The 19492-nt window shown below is 43.9% G+C and overlaps 1 protein-coding gene and 2 pseudogenes across 1 annotated transcript; 1 reads left to right on the forward strand and 2 right to left on the reverse strand.

The window, feature by feature from the left end:
• Positions 1-10781: 10781 nt before the first annotated feature.
• On the reverse strand, positions 10782-13677 carry LOC120268491. Its single transcript, XM_039275879.1, has 2 exons — positions 13627-13677; positions 10782-11135 (listed from the first exon to the last, which is right to left on the reverse strand). The coding sequence occupies exons 1-2, from the start codon at positions 13675-13677 to the stop codon at positions 10782-10784; spliced, it is 405 nt and encodes a 134-aa protein (XP_039131813.1).
• Positions 13678-14862: 1185 nt separating this feature from the next.
• On the reverse strand, positions 14863-15509 carry LOC120268492 (annotated as a pseudogene).
• Positions 15510-15614: 105 nt separating this feature from the next.
• LOC120268493 lies at positions 15615-17225 on the forward strand (annotated as a pseudogene).
• Positions 17226-19492: the final 2267 nt, after the last annotated feature.

Consider the following 19492-nt stretch of genomic DNA (forward strand, 5'->3'; position numbering starts at 1 on the left):
GTTGGATTGTGATGCCTTGATACGTGATGCCCCGAACGGACACGCCTACCATCATGTATGCTCGGATAATCAAAACCCCTCGGGACTTTATGAATCGCTTTAAATGGGTAGGTAGGGCAGGACGAGATTGAAAACCAAGTCTTTTTTAATCCTCGAGGGGTGTGAGGGAATACATATGCTCGGCAGAGCGAGGAAGGGGCAAAAACTCATATATATATGTAAGGGTGGAGCTTGAAGTCGGCAAACCCACATTGGAAAAATGAGAGCTCAGGAGGGAAGCCTCGCCTTGACTAGCACTGCTCTTCCCGGGTTAGAAGAAGCACGAGCGAGCACCGCTCAAGTTCGCACTATGTCGGGCCTCCCACTCAAAGAAGGCAAACACATAGAAGTAATGAAAAGAAGTGGGTACAACCATATCAAAAAGGCGAGTGGGGAATAAACTCGAACAAGACTAGGGTCACCGACCTAGAAGAACAAAACAGAAAGAGGTTGATTACAGTATCCGTAGGTAGACTTGTCAAGCAACATGCATACGTATACATAAGGAATCACATCATCACCTCCCAAGTGTGACACCATGTTGACAAAGTGGCAGTAATGATTTTGGAGAGGGTTGGTCTCAATTTTTGTCCGGTGCGGGATGACTCATACTCGCCTTCAAAAACCAATGTATTATCTCGAAAGGTTTGCACCGTCCTCGAAGGTCAAAATAGTACCTCGTACTCATGACCCTTATTGCTTGTTGCTTGTGGAAATATCAAAAAAACCTATCTAAATTATCATCACCAGTGCTTAATGTAGTCGAGGGAGGCAACTTAATCCTATTCATCTTCAACAAGATATCAAAATAAGACTCTGTCTTGTCAATAGGGTAACGAAAGTCCTTTCTATGGCCTTGCTTCCTTGGGCAACCAAACTGTCCATTGCCACAACCTCGTCCTCGTCCTATTATCCTAATTCAACAACATGTACATACACGCCTTCATCGCTATAGAAATCCTCAAATGCAGTGAATAGAATGGGATAACTGAGCTTTTCATGAAGAAGCCATTTAGCCTCCTTTTCCCTAATAGAACTCGCGACTTGTGCTTGCTTACTCGGACTCGGGCTTTGACGGGCTCCGAAAAGAAGATCTTCTTTTATGAACTCGCTTTCGTTCTCGCTCGGCTCGGACTACCTCTACCATAATCGGTAATCGTGTCGCTACCTATGCTCGCGATACTAAGATGGGATCCGCTTCTTGGTCGGAACTAGTGCTGCTCGACCTTACTTATTCTAGTCTTTTTGCAATAAGAAAAAAATCATTCAAAAGGGTGGCGGTGAAAGCTTACTGCACTCTCTCTTTACTTTAAGGCTAAGGCTTTTACTTCACTTCAAGCAATTGTTCTCTTCCACCGACATAGTGGATAAAGAAAGACTGGTTCCCCCTTTCGAACAAAAAATTCCTCTTTCCCCTTTCACTCAAATAATGAAGTTCCGAGGATAACCTCCTTAAGAGTCATCTTAGCTTGATGTGCCGGATGTTCCCTTACTTATACTTAGTAGGATGGGTCGGTCTACTAAACCATGTTGAGGACCGACCAATGGATATGTTTGGGATAATGAGGAACTGAACTCGCGGAGATAAGAATGGAATGCCTGAGCTTATGTGTTTCGGGGCTTGGTCTGACTTCTTCGCCAGCTGGCTCACATTCAAGCTATAATTGAGAAATTCTTTTCATACTCTCCGTTCTTGATGAGGTAGTTACTTGTAGAAAATTCCATGTCTCCCCCCGTCTTCAAATTTGACATGACAGCATATTCTCTGTCTTCGATTTCTAGAATGATTGCGCTCTTTGGTTTATACCCCGCTTTAGGTGGGTAAATAAAATATTTACATTTCTTTTTACGGCGAATTGATTTAACTGGGTTATTATAAACTCTTCGTTTAGGTCAAGGCACAGTCCCCCTTTCCCTTCCTGTGCCCCCTTTTTTTGTGAAAAAAACCCTGTACATTCCTTTGTAATTCAACCGCGTTAAGAAATCGCATCTATCTTGATATGCTGCTAGGGTCATAGTTATTCTCCTGTTTATACACCCGCACAAACAAAGTAGCAATAATGCGTGCTTCGTGTATATTTGAGGAGAATCTCAATCGATGGCATCTTGCATTAAATGGTTTGTCTTCATCTGCAAAAACAATGGGGTATTTGATTAGCAATGATTACAATGGGTACATTTTTTTCTTCGTAAAAAAATTCTATAATATTTTTAAGTCTAGTCTACACTCTTGGCCATCTAAGATTTTTCAACATGGTATTGGCATATGCCCTTCCTTCTTGGGTTGCCCCTGATGATCGAACTCTGGCTGTCAGGCTCGTGGAATTCATCGAATACCCATAAGTCATAATAATCGTGTGCTCCCGAAAAAGAATTCCTTCGCGAACTCGCGAAATATACTTGACTTTAGAACGTCATGGAAGAGCCCTTTCGACAAAGGGCTCAACCCAGGCGGACTGGTGTCACCAGTCGTGCTGGATCGCCTTGTGTGCCAGCATTCCGAAAGGAGGCGGGTATGCTGGTTGGTAGTTGTGGGTCCGTCGAGGGACAGGATCCCAGGTCTGCAACTTACCGATATAGTGCATCGAACCTCCCCTTCCTTACTTGGATGTGATTAGTCCAATAACGAAGGCCCGATGGATGACAACATTGGTGCCATCCCTATGGTCTCCATTTAGAAGGTCATGTGGGTGAGTCCTCGCTGGTATGCACTCTTACCAGGAGGGGGATAGAATCTCTTTATCGAGTAGGAATGGGGGTGACGCGGAAGCCTCCCACCCCTGTCTTATCATGGGTCCAATTACCCAACCGTGGGGCGGAGGTAATTGAGGGGTGCTTTCACCACCACCTGGATGCTTTAACATACCGAAACCATGAAAAGACTCTTCCCTTCTCTGTTGAAAGTGTCACCTATCAGGTGGCAGAGTGTCTTAGAAGACTCTCGGATCTTGGGAGGCTACTTAATTAAGAAAAATTAATTAAATAAGGTGCTTCTCTTGGTCACTGATGGTCTGACAAAGGAGCTTTGTATTGGCGCCTACCTCTTTTCACGGTCAGTCTACAAGTTAGGGAAGAGGTCTGGGTGGTTGCATGTAGCTTTGTATTTAAAGCAGTGCGCCTCCAGCCTTCAGAAGGCCTATGGAGGAGTTCCCTTCAAACCTGACTTGTTGCCTGTCCCAGTGTCCTTAACTAGGTCTGGGTATCCTCGAATCATCCCTCCTTTCCATAGATTGGAGATATAAAAAGAATGAACATTCGGATCTATTGGTCAAGGTGTATCTGTCTTTCTTTTCATTGGCTACAGTTATTTGTCTTGCCAAGAAGATTGATAAGACAACCTTTGACCAAACCAAACCGTTAGATTCACTAGTTGGCAGCAAGGTTTGCTTTTCTTTTGACCTTAAGGCAGCCACTGAGAGGTGGCCCCTGTTATTTCTATTTGAGCTCTTATAAACTTTGTTTGATAGGAGTTTTGCCGAGACATGGCTATCTTTTCGAAAGCTCTGTGTTTCGGTTCTATGTCTCATTATAAGGAGATAAAATCAAGTCGGAGATGAGGCTACGTGATCCCGAGTTCCAAGCCCCTACTACCTTGAGTTGGAGATGGAGGCGCTCGCTCCTTATTGTGAAAGCTCTCTTCTAAAGGCCAAGCCCTTAAACCCGACTATGACAGAGTCGGATTTTTACGGCCAAAAAAAGACATGGCTATTGTCCTATCCACAAGAAGACTACCCCTTTTTTTATATTGACAACGATCAGTCTATTTCTGGAAATTGCCCTAACAGACTTGCAACTGAAATGCCGGATCATTGCAAAAGAAGGTTGAGTCACCATTTTACTCAAATCCCTAAGAGTAGACTGACTTTTCTCACATCAGATAAAAAGATTGTTTAAAGCAATCATGTCTATGATACCGGGATTTCTAAACTAGTGACCCAAGTTTTGAATCTCATAATCACTTGTTCGACTTCATGGTAGTCGATCCTCTTCCTCATTGGAATAGTGAGTTAGGGATACAAGATGAACTAAACCTTCGTGCCTACTTTGAAAAAGCTAAAGCCTCTATATGATATGTCTGAAAGCGTATAGACACGCTACCTTGATATGCTTTTTTTCTAAGGTTTAGCCTCTATTTTTCTCGCTTTTAGCATATAAAGAACTCAAGGTTGACCTTGATCATTCAATAATGAAGCTTTTTCAAGAAGTGTTTTTTTGACTCACAAAAAAAGATCGGTTCCCCAATCCACCGAGTTGGTTCTCGCCACTTGTTTTTTTCATTTTTTTAGCCTTCGACGAAAATGCAAAAATTCTAGGATCCGACAGGTCAGGACAGAGAAAATATCTATCCAAATGGTCCAGATCCACGGATGGTTTTCTCTTTTATTTTCATAAAAGACTGTGAATCTTTGCTTTAACAGACTGATGCTCATGGGTTGAAATGTCCGGCACTTATCCAGCAATAGTCACAAGGGAAGGATCAGCTTCCGTTGGGGTACTTCAGAAATGTAATCTTTCTCTTCCGACGGCTTCTCAGGAGACTTTATCCGGGAATGACTTTTCCATTCAGTTCAACACGGGTTCTTTACGCAAAGAAGTTAGGGCTTAGGGTCTTTGTTAATTCAAAAATAAGGAATTTTTTTCCAAATCCTGATATATACTTTAAACTAGTGGATCGAGGGGAAGAGCTAACTAATCGTTCCATTAATAAAGACTTCAAACTAGGCTAGTCGAGATCGTAAGAGTGACTCTTCGGGTGTGCCTGCCTTTCACCCTCTCAAAGAAAGACTAAATCACTTCTAGTCTAGTGTATTTCAAACTAGAAGCTTGAGCGAGCTCAAAGACAAGGTTACTTGAGTTCAAAAAGCCCACATTACTACTATCAAGCTGGCGGGAGACACTGCAATCTGTACATCTCATCTAATGGTGTCATTTATGTTTTTTACTTTCTTCAAAAATATGTCTTCGGCATTCAATCTTTCATCCTCCGCTCTAGGTGGCAAAAATAAATGTCTTCCAAAAATACATACCATACTCTCTGATTTGCTCTATGCCCCAGATTCCTCCAGTGCATCTTTTGCTCTTGGCTATGATTTCCTTCATTTATGAATCTTTAGCGTATCATATTAGGGTATTTCTGCATATTTCCTAGTGAGGTTACTAGATAGCTTATTGCTTAAATATCATTTGTACCAAGAAGATTTTTCTATGGCGGTCCATACAAGGCGAGGGCTCTCTTTGTTTAAGGCAAAGGAAATATGTTTCCATAAAGCCTTTTTAAGTTAAGAAAGTTTTTCATATGAAAGGGAATTTGAAAGCCATCTCTCAAAAAGAGAGTTCGTTTTTAACACCTTTCTTTACAGTAGAAACGAGAAAGCAAGCGAGGGATAAAGTAGAGATAGAGCTTTTCAAGGGCGGAATAAAGCTTTCGATGGCAGGCCTGTGATGAGTGCTAAGTTTATGTCAGTGCATAGTATAGAATACAACATTGGAGGCCTTTTTCCTTTGAGTGTGAGCAATCAAAAATTTACTATTTCAATTTAAGTAGGTAGTCGGGAATAGGGCACAATCTATCCTGTGAGAAAGCCTTTTGATTTGAAGAAAGCCAGTTAGATATGTATTTATAGTTAGCTCTTATCAAGCTTTTTAAAATACCTGTAGCAAGCCTAGTTTGAAGAAGTCTTTCAAAGGGGCAGGAGTATCTCCAGCTCTATCGAATAAGGCAGCAGTAGGGAGAGCAGGTTCTAGGTCAACAGATTATAGGGCTAGTCCGCGAGTAAGCAATTTTGAGCCTGTTCCCATGGATCCAATTTCGTTACCAGTTATTATCCATTCAGTTGGTAGTATTGAGACTCTCAGTGCCCCTACAGCCTGTTCAGTTCCAGAAACAATATGCATCAAAACCTGTTGAAAGCTCGACGTTAAAACAAAACCAATCGCCTACTACTTCAAAAAATCTAAAAACGGCCTTAGTGTCGCACTCATCCACTTTGCTCCTCCAGATTAAATTTTTTCATAACCTGCACCGTGTCAGAATTTCAGCCTTCGAATCGCAAGCTAGTACGACTGATCACTCTATCGAACTCCGAACTTTCATGCGATAGAAGTAGCAAGTTGCTTCAACCCCGGTGACCGGCTAAGAAGGCGCTACTGGGCGAGATCTACTTTGTTATCTTGGCTACCTTATTCGCATGGCCGAGAGAGTGAATCAGCTTTCTTATGAAAAGCGAAAATGAAAGAGAGCTCTTCTTTCTATATAGAAATTCTTAAAAAAATGGAGAGCATAGGGCATTGTATTCGTTCATATCATGCAACGGACTACAGTATCGAACTCCTATGAGTTAATTCGCCGGCCGCTGAAAGACTGACGCAACTCAGCCGGTTGGTATTAACTAGACTACCCTCCTTCTCCTTAGCGGGGTCTACTTCCTTTGCTATCCCTACCTCTACTTCCTTTCCCGCGGCGGGGGCCGGGGATGGATCTTGTTGATTTAGTAGTTCGCTCAGTAGATCCTTCGTTGAAGCAGCGGCTTACTCATAACCACCTCGGCCATCACCGGGAGGCATAGACAGTGGCTTTTCGAGCAGCGGAACCGGTAGAACTCCAATCTATGGCAGTACCAGCAGCGGTGGAGCTAGCATATATACTCACCTGCATTAGATCAGGTCTGGGTCCCCTGCTCCGTCCTATGTAGGTAGGCAGCGTGTACGACAGTTGTCCCCTCCTTCTGGCTCTGTCTTATTACGTCCGAGGCCTAGAGGGAATTTTCTCTCCTAACTTACCTATGAATCAGACTTTCTTTCACCACTCTTTCATAAGGGGCAGCTGCTACTATTCTGATCTCGTCCACTCATCCAAACTCTGATCTCTATCTATGTAAATTTTATTTACTTACTCTCGAGCGATTCTCTTTCTTTTCCAATGGGAAGCATCTTTTCGACAGGGAAGCTCGGCTCACTGGATAGCTGACTCGCGCCCTTCCATGTTTCCGGAGATTTTGATCTGACCGCCCGGTGTAGGAGGCAAAGTTGAGCAGGGCAAAGGCCTTTTTTTTGCACAGGGGCGCTCAAGCAGGTGAGGAAAGCCACGCGAGAAGAGAGCCTTTGTCAGCAGAGGAAGGAGTTCGTGATTGACAATCTCTTGAGAAGAACAATCCCAACAAACAGGAGAAATCATCAATCAGAACTAAAGCCAGCACCAGCATAGGGTGGTTTCTATGCAAGGAGAACAGGGATCCTCTGACACCGAACAAGCACCCCCTTCCTGGAAAGAGAGAGACTTCAGAGAACGTCTTGTCTGCCCCCCTGATTTCACTTCATTAGCTAGATTTGGATGTTTGCCTCTTGGATCAATGGGGGATTGCCTTTTCCCCATAGAGGTACGATTTTTCATTGGATCAAGGAAGAGTACTGTGACTGGTCGTCCACCAAAGCTTTTTCTTGTTCGCCCCTACTGATACTGATAGAGAGTCAACGGGGTAGTATATCTTGAACAACCTAACCTACTTTCTGCTCAGGCTTTGACGGATCAAAGGCTGGTCAATGAGCAGCATCTCCATCAAACTTTGTGAGGTTCCCCGGGATCCGGTCTATCCTTGTGAAAAAGAAGGATTGACTCCAACTTATCGTCTAAAGCCTGTGATGAGTGCTTATAAAGGCAAAGATATGGATTCTCTTTTTGAACTGCTTGAAAGCGCTCGCAAGAGGTAGATGATCCCCTTTGAGGAAGAAGGATTTTTTTTTTTTCACCGGAGAAAGCTTTCTGCTTCCCGACCATGAATCTCTCCCTGTTGATCGTGACTGAGGGTTCAGTCAAGCAAGAATGAGGAAACTTTGACCTTGATTGAATGTGCTACACCTGACGAAAAGAAGTTGGTCGTTCGGGAGCGTACTTATGTGATGTGATGAACTAGCCTTTGTCGACTTCTGAAAGGTGATCCATATATCATAGGCCAGGCAATGGATGCTACTTAGTCTCCTCTTTCAACTTCTTCGTCAGAGGGAAGAGATGCCAGGAAGCTCTGTTCCTTCTCGCAGGGTGGCGTGCCTCCGTCTGAGACTCTACCCCTGCCCGTTGGATGTATGGGGCCTCTTCAATTCATCTTTTGAGGTTTTTTTCTATCCCCTGCTTCCCTACTGAGTTCCTCCGTCTCTCTTGCATGGTGCCCCTCTGTCCCTCCCTTTCTGAGAGGTGATCCACTCAATCCTTTTTTTCAACCTAAAGGTTGATTTCAAAGCCGAGACGGACGAAGTTTGGTCAAAATGTAGTCGTTGAAGCCTTTCTGCAACATCTTCCTGTCTATAGATTTTTTCTACGCTACAAGTCCGCTGTTAATCTTGCTTTCCTAAATCCGAATGTTCATTCTTTTTATAGATCTCCAATCTATGGAAAGGAGGGATGATTCGAGAATACCCAGACCTAGTTAAGGACACTAGGACAGGCTACAAGTCAGGTTTGAAGAGAACTCCTCCATAGGCCTTCTAAAGGCTGGAGGCACACTGCTTTAAATACAAAGCTACATGCAACCACCCAAACCTCTTCCCTAACATAAACCGCAAGTGCACGGGTGTTAAAGTAATAATTACCCCGGTGAGTAGGTAGTCGAATCCACAGGGAACGGAAGTATTAGTATTAACCAATTCTTAGTTATCTAGTAGAAATCAATGGATGTAATGAAATGAACTAATTGTAAGAGAATTAATAAGCAAGCAAACAAGCAAGAAAACAAGTAAAGGAGATCTCAATCAATAAAGATGAGGTACCCGGACAATGCTCCCCCAAGGATCTAACATGAAGCTCATGATTCACTAAATGCTTCTAAACCGAGTCTAATGAGTAGAGGTAATCCAAGAACTACCGACCCCTGCCTCCAAACCACCGGTACTAGTCCCCTACAAGGTCCCAGCAGAAAAATCGCTCAATCTCAACACCTCACACCCCATATGACCGCAATACGCTCTAGGGACACCTAAGACTGAAACCAATTCCTAAAGATAGATCCAACCCTAATTCCTGGCGAAGGATCTCTAACCCCCTACAAGGTCCCGGTGGAGAAATCTCTCAATCTCACGCCTCACACCAAATATGGTTGCATAGAGTTATAGAGTTTAGGGAATACAGAGATAGGAAACACTCAATCGGAAGGGAAAGGGGACACTCCACTATCTAATGACTCACCCTCTCAACCCTCTTTAACCTTGAAGTTCTAACTATAATGGAGACCTTTCTGACATCAAAGAAACAATTCATGCGAATCCAATCAACCACAAGGATTAATGAAACAAGCAAGCAATGGAAATACAAGATTAAAACTCAAATCAACTCAGATTTAATAGAAACATAAAGCAAATCATTACAAAAACATAAATCCTAGGGTTCACATGCCCAAATACCTACTAAGGTTTAGCCCTCCATGGAGCAAGTTACAAAACAATGATTAATACAATGAAAAGCAATGAAAACCATGAAGTAAAACCCCCTTAAATTCATGATGATAGCCTTGATGGGTCGCCCAACATCTTGAAGAATCCTTTTCCGAAGCTAGGTCGCCGAAGGCTCCCTCTATGCTATGACGGAGAGAAGATCGGTCAAAGTTGGTGATGGATGCCCCCCAATATCGCCAAAGGCCTCCTCCAAAACCCTAGCTGCCTTGCCTTCAAAGTGCTCGCAAAAACCCTCATCAAAAGTCTCCCAAAAATAAGGCAAAATGGCCTATATAAAGCCCATAACCGCGCCTGTCACATGCCCTCACGCGCCCGTGTGGATTTTCCACGCGGCCGCATGGGCTGCAAGAATTTCCACGCGGGCGCGCGAACAGAAATTTTGCTACAGTACTGCTACACTTAAATTGCTACAGTACTTTTCACAAAACGCGGTCCAAACACTCTTCTCTTGAGGCCACATGTCCAGGCACACGTCCATGTAGTAGGCTATAAAACTTTTCTTCATCGACGTATCTTTGAAAGGTCTTGCAATCTTCACAAAGAGAAGGAACATGAAGATGTGGCTGCCTTTGTGCCCTTCCAACTAGTGAATTGACTTGAATCTTCTTGGAAGTTGGCACACATCTCCACGTTTATGAACTCCTCTCGTGTCTTGGTCCTTGAATTGAACAAGAACTCCAAACATTGCGTCTTTATAGCCTATCTTTGCTTCCTTTTTACTCTTAAAGGCATTCACAACCTATATGCATAAAAGATCACCAAATACACAATATGAGACATAAACCATTGTAAAAATGATGCTCAATGCATGGAAAACATATATAAAAATATGTCTACTCAAGCACTTATCACCTACAGTCTCAATTGAGCTAGCCTCCCACTTACTTATCCCTGACCTAGCCAGTGGAACTGCTACTAGACTTACTTTGGTCTATTCTGCTTCTTCTCCCTCTTTTTGGGGACTCTCAACTCGTTGTAAAGCAGATTTTCAGAGAATACCAGGTGAAAGAGGAAGATCTTCTCCCAACTAAGGACAAGGCTTTGAAGCTCATGGGGCTGATAGAATTACCATTCACCATGTTGGTTGCATCACTCTCAGGCATAGAGACTCCACCTTTAACTGGCTAGCAATACACTTTCTTTTTAAAGAATTTATTTCCAATAATGGCAGAAGGAAAATGATAATGAAAAAAAAATTGCCGAGAGCATATCTTTATCCTTGACCTATTTCTATCCCTAGCTTGTAGTTTTCAAACAGGGTCCTTCACACAATTTCCGAAAATTAGTGTGTCATCCACAAACTAAGAAATGACGATCTCAGTACTCTGACTATGTTTGATGCGGAACCGCCCTGCCGTCCTGGCTCTATGCAGAAATCGAATCAAAGAGTCAGCTACCAGAATGAAGTAGAATGTCGCCAAAGGCATCAATCTTTTGCCTCTTGAGAATCTATGAGTTGGGATCCCATTCACTAGTACTCTCGAACTACCAGAGGCCACCACCATCCTGATCCATTGAATCCACCTATGACCGAACCCCCTCGACTGTAGGATTTGAAAGAGAGTGTCCCACCTGATGTTATCATATGCCTTCAGAAAATCTAGCTTGAGGATGAATGACTCCTTACTCTCTGATTTGCAGTTATGCACAATCTCCTATGCAATGGGAATACATTTATTTGCTAATATGATGGCCAGTCATAGTTCAGTAAAGATTTTAAGTGCGTCTGCTTGGCCTATGCTATTTATGAATAATCTTTTTTATTTCATAGGAGATCTTGGTCCTTTTATTATAGTTCTAGCATTAACCGGTCTGGAATTAGTTGATTCATAATGATCTCACTGGTCCATTCCATGTTGCTCGCTCTAAACTATCCTAAGTCTTAGTGGGTTGGAGCTATGAATACTAGCACTTATATTTCGGATAGAGTTCCTACTGAAGCACTTACTCCTTATGACCAAGGGGGGTAGCGGTCACTTCGAGATATTTACAAGTCAAGCATCTGCATGTGTGAAGAGGCAAGAATTAGATGCGACTTCTGCCAAATGCATTTTCACAGGCCGAGGAGATAACGATCTTGTGATAAAGAATGTATTTGTTGCAAGAAGTGCACATGTTGTTGAAACATCTCCCGTAGACTTAGCCTATGTTGGATCATTGATGGAAGAAACCTCTTTTATGAAGGGGGAGGGGCGGAGAGCCCATGATTCGATGCTGCCAGCTAGCCCACCTTTCTATACACTGCTGAATGAAGCCGCTGACCTACAATCCCTTCTAGTCTTACCCGATTCATCGGGAAAAGGGTTTTTTTGACGCAACCAGATGGTTTGTTGAGTCAGGGAATGCGGTAATCCTATTTTGCTTGGATAGAAAACCCATCCTCTAGCTTTCTCGCTTGATTGTGGTGGACGTGAATCCTCGGAAAGAGAATATGAAAGAAATGCCGTCTCTTAGATGGGAGCCAGGAACCACCCGAAGCATCTTAGATTGGAAAGTTTATCTCCAGCTACATCTCCCACCTCGGACCCAGATGCCCTATCTTCTTGATCCCACATACCGGCCCATGGCCGCCTATCAAATGAATGGGACGATCCACTAAACAACTTCTAAGGATGACTCATTTCTCTTTATCTGGGAGTCAGAGATTGGATTCTGTATTGGCATACCAATGGTTTGGATTAGATGGCCCCATATCTCTTTTTGTGATGTCCCTACCTCTCTCTTTCTTGCCTGCTCACCGGGCTTTGACTATGTCTCCCGAATAATTTCAGTACATATGGCGCAAGACGATTCCACATATCAAGGTCTGAATGGGATCGGGTGTTTTCATGTCTCACCGTAGTGCCCGCTTTGCCTTGATTGGAGATTGATGAACAAGAAGGAAAATGGAAAAGTCGACTTTCAACATAAGCATCCGTTGCTTGCAGGTCCTTAGTTTATCCAAGTAGGCAAGGGTCACGACGGATTCAATCTAGCCACAAGTTTCCCTATGGCTACCTTATTATGACTTCACCCCAGTCGAAGACCCCATCGTGCTATGCGCCAATAAGACCACCAAAATCCTTTGTGGCACTAGTGGTACACAGAAGTCATGGGTGATCATTGGTCCGATGCTTCGGGTGAAACCAATTCCCAGGGTGTGACGGGCAGTGTGTACAGGGCCTGGGTACATATTCACCGCGGCATGCTAATCCACGATTACTAGTGATGCCAACTTCATATTCCCGAGTGGCAGAGAACAATCCGAACTGAGGCAATCTTTCTGGATTCGCTTCGCCTTACAGCCTTGCTTCCTATTGTCATTACCATTGTAGCACGTGTGTGGCCCAGTCCATAATGGCCATGCGGACTTGTCGTAATCCATACCTTCCTCCAGTATCTCCCTGACAGTCTCTCGTGAGTGCGGCACGCACCTTTTTCTTTGTTTCAGAGTGGTGCGCGTACTATTACCACTACGTACCACACCACCGAGTGTCTCACCTAAATGTCGAGTCTTCCTCCGCCGCCAACTCGACATCATTGTAACCAAGCCTAACTAAACCATCATGGTCACAGGTACTTTGACATTACAACAGATAGAGGAACGAGTGACACAAGACGACTTCGGTTCACATGTGAAAGTGCTTCGAAAGGCGCTGGCTCCTGTAAAACTCTTGCTGAAAGCACAGCTACGTGCTGGCACTCAAGTAGTAGCGCTGGCACGTCAATCGGCTCACTTCGGTTGCCATTTCTCCTTAGGCGCGTGTCTCAGCAACACAATACAGGGGTTTCGCTCGTTATAGGACTTGACCAAATATCTCACGACACGAGCTGACGACAGTAATGCAGCACCTGTATGAAAGTCAGTACCATCCCATTAAGTTCATGTTTTGTTGTTCATATGTCAAGGGATGGTAAGATTTTGCGTGTTGTATCAAATTAAACCACATGCTCCACCGCTTGTGCAGGCCCCCGTCAATTCCTTTGAGTTTCGGTCTTGCGACCGTACTCCCCAAGCGGAGTGTTTCACGCATTAGCTGGGCCCCTGATCCGTGTAGACCAAGGGCGAACACTCATCGTTTACGTCATGGACTACCAGAGTGTCTAATCCTGTTCGCTCCCCATGCTTTCACACCCCATTGTTTATCTCCCCCCCGCGGGTCTTACCGCGGCTGCTGGCACAGAGTTAGCCTGGGCTTCTTCCTTGAGTCCTGTCATGATCGCGCACTCAACGAAAGAGCTTTACAAGAGGTATTTCCCTTCTTCACTCACACGATATTGCTAGATCGGGCTTTCGCCCATTGTCCAAGAGTCCCCACTGCTACACCCTGTGGGAGTCTTGTCAGTGTCTCAGTCACAGTGTGGCTGATCATCTGAAAAGACAAGCTAAGAATTATTGGCTAGGTCAGCCTTTACCTGACCAACTACTTGATACTATGCAGGCTCATCAAACAGCGCTTTTGATCTTAATTCAGGATTTGGCCCGAACTGTTTAGCAGATTCCCATGCGTTACACATCCGTTCGCCACTTTGTTCTTAACTATTCTGATTCCAGCAAACGGAGGCTTAAAATCTTCGCCTACACGCACGCCCTTACATTTTGAAGCAGGGCAAGACTACTTTAGCGTTGAGCCTCTTTTCCTTCTGCCCAGCTCCCAGAAAATCATGTTCGACTTGCATGTGTTAAGCATATAGCTAGTGTTCCTTCTGAGCTATGATCAAACTCAGATTTGGACTATGATTGAGCCTTACAGTGGTAGAACCTGGTGAACCGGGCATACTACTAAAGATTGATTCTCTCTCCTAACCACTCTCTTCTATATATATTATTAAATAAACCCAATTTCCTCCATCGGGGTGGGACCGTCACTACTTATCTTTTTTGTCTCATCCAAATTTCCCTTCTGTAGAATGATCTGACGAAATATCTGGAAACATAGATCCAAGATCATATACAAATAGACCCAATGATGTGATAACGGGAGGCTCTTCTCACTGCAAACCAAGTCAATCTGTCCGTAAGCCCTTTCCTTTGGCTTGGAATGGGGAATCTTCTCTATGAGGCGTTCATCTTAGCCCCTTCTTGGCTCAAGCACGAGGGCTACTATATCAGACTCGAATTTCAACCTCTTTCACTGGGGCTTTAGGTTATCAAGGCCCTTTCCTTTACACTGTTGGAGAGAGCCTCTGAGGAATCTCATATTCCAACTTTCATTTGCTTCTTCCTTTTCAAGTGCCTTAGTCAAGCCAGAAGGTAAGGCTCAGCCCTTTCTTTTTGACAATGCTCGACTCGTAGGTACCATGACATCCACATTGATGAAATAACATCTTTTTGTCCTTTCACCCAAATGGTATCGCCATGGTGCTCAAAAGAGGAAGATTTTTCCAAACAATGGTAAAAAGTTAATATAGGGTAAAGGGCGAGCTTCTTATATGGGATCCGACGCATACAGAAGAGCAAAGCAGTGTTCCATTCTTTTCGGCGGCATCCTTCCACATTGGCGGCGAGTGGAGTGCCACAATCCCATTCATCATTTTTGATATACATAAGACAAAGCCCATAGCACTGGCTACGTTTCCGGCATAAATGCGAGGAGGATGTATAGCTAATATAGGATCTTGTGGAACATGATTTGATTCTGCAAGCGGTTCGGTATGAACGAAGAAATTTTGAACAAAAGGATCGGAACTCGTTGATAGGAAAGGAGAGGAAAACAAAGCAATGCCAAGAGCTCCGTCAATCCGTTGTTCATCGATAGACGAAGCTCTCTCTTTTTCATCTGTGCCAGATGCAACAAAAGATTAGTCATTTTTCCTTCTCGTGAACCGCGGAAGCTCTGAGCACCTAGAAGAGCAAAGCTCATTTTCCATCCAGGGTAAAGCGGCGCATAAAAAATGGCTGGGTCATCAAAAGTCTGGTTCCTTCGCAAAAGAAGTTCCGATTCTAGAAGGGTTCATAGAACGAAGGGAGTGTACAACTGGGGCGCAGCCCCACCTTTTTGTTGGATAGAGAGAATTGAGTTCTTCACTAAGTTCGAGACAAAAGGAAAAAAGAGTTAGCCCAAGCCTTATATTTGGTTATTTACTAAAATCCCCTTTTGGGGGAGAAGGTTGGATTGTTAGTGTGGACGATTTAGAAGATCAAATTTGAGGGCATGTATGGTTAGGTTCCATTTGTATACTTGGCGGAATTTGGCATATCTTAACCAAACCCTTTGCATGGGCTCGCCATACATTTCTATGGTCTGGAGAGGCTTACTTGTCTTATAGTTTAGGTGTTTTATATGTCTTTGTTTTCATCGCTTGTTGTTTCATCTGGTTAAATAACGCAGCTGAGTTTGATGGGCCCACCGGGCCAGAAGCTTCTCAAGCTCAAGCATTGACTTTTCTAGTTAGAGAACAACGTCTTGGGGCTAACGTGGGATCTGCTCAAGGACCTACTGGTTTAGGTAAATATTTCATGCCTTCCCCGACTGGAGAGGTTCTTTTTTGCATCAAAATAATGCGCTTTTAAAAAATATAATGGTCAGAAAAAATGAAAAAAAGTTGAAATTCGCGAAAATTGATGCAAAAAAGACAAAACGGGATTGGATTTCCGGAAGAAAGGTCAGATACCTGCTTGTATTTTTTTTGAAATGGGATGGTCTTCAAACTCCCGAGATGCAGTCTAGACTGCGGGCTCTGCCCTTTCTGACTGGACTGACTCGGGGAATGCTCAATTTGACCTCCTCCGGAGCATGCTTCATAGCCACTCATTCGTCCTGACCAAAGAGTAGAATCTATCTCTCAGCGATTCCTTTCTCCACTAATCACCCTTTCCCAACCAGCCACCCCGATCGATCGTCGGTTGATCGGCGATTGGGGTTGAGATGTTTCAAAGTTGTCGGAACAAATTGTTTGTTTTCTTTATCGAACAAAGCTTGCTTAGGGGGTCATCGGTTAGCCCCCTATTTTCAACCATTACAGCCGGTGTTGACCATCTTTTTGATACGGACGGACATGAAGAAAAACGCAGGCAGCGGAAATGCAAAAGAGAAGAACAAAGATTTCCGACCCTAATGACTCAACCACAAATCTGTTGAATGAAGGGGGATTGCTTACTCTCAACCACTAGTTAGAAGGAAATCCATTGACTGAGCATAAGCTCAGTCAAGTGAGGCAGGTGGAGATTCCATTCGAAGTAACATAACAGGATTTGTTAATGAACCATCTTAAAAAAAAGTGGGATCCGGAGTTTTCGAGAAAAGGTCCCATCCATCAATATCATGATTGGGTCAACCAAGCTAGATCATAAGTGAAATATCATGATCGGGTCGACCAGGTCAGGCCCGATCATGAGTGAATAGAAAATCTAAAACGTACCTTGCTGTTCGAGCGGAAATACTTGTTTTAATTCTACCACTTCTACTAGGGGTAGCCTTTTTAGTGCTAGCTGAACATAAAGTAATGGCTTTTGTGCAACGTTGAAAGGGTCATGATGTAGGGGGATCGTTCGGATTGTTACAACCTCTAGCAGATGGTTCGAAATTGATTCTAAAAGAACCTATTTCACCAAGTAGTGCTAATTTATCCCTTTTTAGAATGGCTCCTGTGGCTACATTTATGTTAAGTCTGGTCGCTTGGGCCGTTGTACCATTTGATTATTGTATGGTATTGTCAGATCCGAACATAGGGCTACTTTATTTGTTTGCCATATCTTCGCTAGGTGTTTATGGAATTATTATAGCGGGTTGGTCTAGTAATTAGGGGGGCGGCCGTTCGGTCGCCTATGATGAGACGGACCAATTGGTCAAAAAAGGTTTGTGCCGCAGGTGTTGAACGATCTACTCTACACAGGTGTGGGCTTACAGGGCTAGGGGCTCATAAACCCTTTCTTTCATCAAGAGGGCCCTGGTCGGTCACTTTTTCCGGGCCGGGATCGAGAAGTGGAAGTCATAAAAAAGAGATCTTTCTCTTCGCACCTCAGATCAAGAGGAAAGGTAGCTTGTCAAGCTGGCCTATATCTTCAATATTATAGCTGTCTTTTAACCGGCTGTTCTTCTTTGTCAACGCTACTAAGGACCCCTAGGTTCGCCTACTTGATGAATGAAAGAACATGAGAAAGGGTAATAAAAAAAGGAAAAGGTGACAAAAGCCCACTACAGTACAGTCAAAGTCAGCGGCTGAGTTAGCCTAGCCTCGCTTACTAAAAAAAGAAAAGAAATAGTAGGCGAGCGAGTTAGCGAAGACGCTTAGGCTTATAGATAAGAGAGCGTCGGTGCGTAGCCTTCATTCTACTACGCTACGCAAAAGTCACTTAGCTCGACCTTAATTTTTCTTTAGTAAAAGGGGGCACTACATAGAAGAACCGCTGTTCGCTTACTTTACTAAGGTATAACCTTTCGCTCCCCGGGGAAAAGCCGCTTCGCACCACTGATAGACTACTAAAGATTCAATTTAAAAAGGCGCTACTTTGTTTTCGCAAGCCTTTGTCATTGTCAGTCAACTAAGTAGGTCGAACAGCCCCCTGCGAATCCGTAAATCTAAGGAGCATGCCGCAAAATAATGGATGGTCCCCTATGCATTTCATTCTTTCTGGAACGGATCGAATGAAAGTACCTTACCCCCCATCATGGTGAACCTCTCCTTGTGATCGGGATGAGGTAGATGCCTCCCAGCCGGGGACTGAATCGAATCGGAGTTTCCTTAGGTAGCCACCAACCTACAGTTATCCTTAAACTTTCGTGCTTGGTGGAGAAGAAGCGAACAAAGGTACGCTTGCTTGCTTTCTTGTTCTCTGCCGCAGACTGGGATCGCTCGCCAGCTAGGCCCTCTAGAAGAAAGTTGGAGCAACATTCATTGTATGAGAACATATTACCCATTTTCGGGGACAAGGGGCGGAACGACCTCTCGATCTACTTACTGCAGCCCAGGACGGGCGTCGTCGTCTAGGCCTTCCCTGTTGCTCTGATCTCCCCTACGCCTAGGACGTTGTCTGGGACAAGAGCCATAGTTAGTTGCTGTTTCCATTTGGTTGTTTTTTCTCGTTGTTGATACCGGCAAGACCCAGCCAGATTATGATGTCTGCTGGTTGGTAGTGAGAGGACTCTTAGTACCCGCAAAAAAAAGGGGCGCTGGTGAAAAATCAATCATTTGATTTAGTTTCATGCTCTCCCTAGCAGCAGGAAAGGAGTCTATCTATCTGCCTAGCTTTGGTAGATTTCCCCCAACGCAATTCAAAAACGGAAATTCAAAGAATGCCTGAGGTGGATAAGTCCGACGACTCAGCAGCAGTGCGGAATTGACTTTATCGTCCGGTGGATCTGATATATAGTTAGGGGCAATACATACCAAAAGGTTCGAAGAAGGAAGGCGCATTAGAGTATATAACCAACCCACCCTTCTGTTCAAGACCACGAAAGCAAATAAAAAGGACTTTTAAGGATTGAAGTTAACAAACTAAAAAACGGATTCATGGCTCATAGTGATTGGTACTCGTTTGGCGCATACCTACGCGACCCTTTTTTAGGTCAGCAAACGCATAGGCCGGCAAAGACATGCACCCCATGGGAATACATTGATGCACCCACATGGAAATTGAGGCTAAGGTTTGATGGTTCCTGCCTTTGGCCGGGAAAAGAATGGGTTTTCTTCTATTATATGAAGCTAATCTAATGAAGTGAGGGCTTAACCCCCGGTCTTGGTTTAGCGGTTCGGTCTAACCAACTTTCCGGAAACTTTCAGCTATAAAGAAGCCTTCCATTGTCAATTGTCTCCCTGAGACATGGTATCCCAATCTTATATATAAGATATCATATATTTGCTCAGATCCGTAGTAAAGTTCCCTTCTGCACTGACTGACCTCCTCTTTCATCCCAGTTCATATTGATGGGGAATTAGATAGAAAAGCCAGTGAATGAAGCTTTACAAATAAATCGTAATTTTTGATGGAAATGAGAGGTCGCTCAACACAGAGTTCCTTCAAACAACCGACTCGGTCGCTTCCCTTACCTCTGTTTTTTTTTTTTTGTTATATGTTGACTCTCTCCTTCCT

Source organism: Dioscorea cayenensis, chromosome 9 (assembly GCF_009730915.1).
Source record: "Dioscorea cayenensis subsp. rotundata cultivar TDr96_F1 chromosome 9, TDr96_F1_v2_PseudoChromosome.rev07_lg8_w22 25.fasta, whole genome shotgun sequence".
Lineage (NCBI taxonomy): Eukaryota > Viridiplantae > Streptophyta > Magnoliopsida > Dioscoreales > Dioscoreaceae > Dioscorea > Dioscorea cayenensis.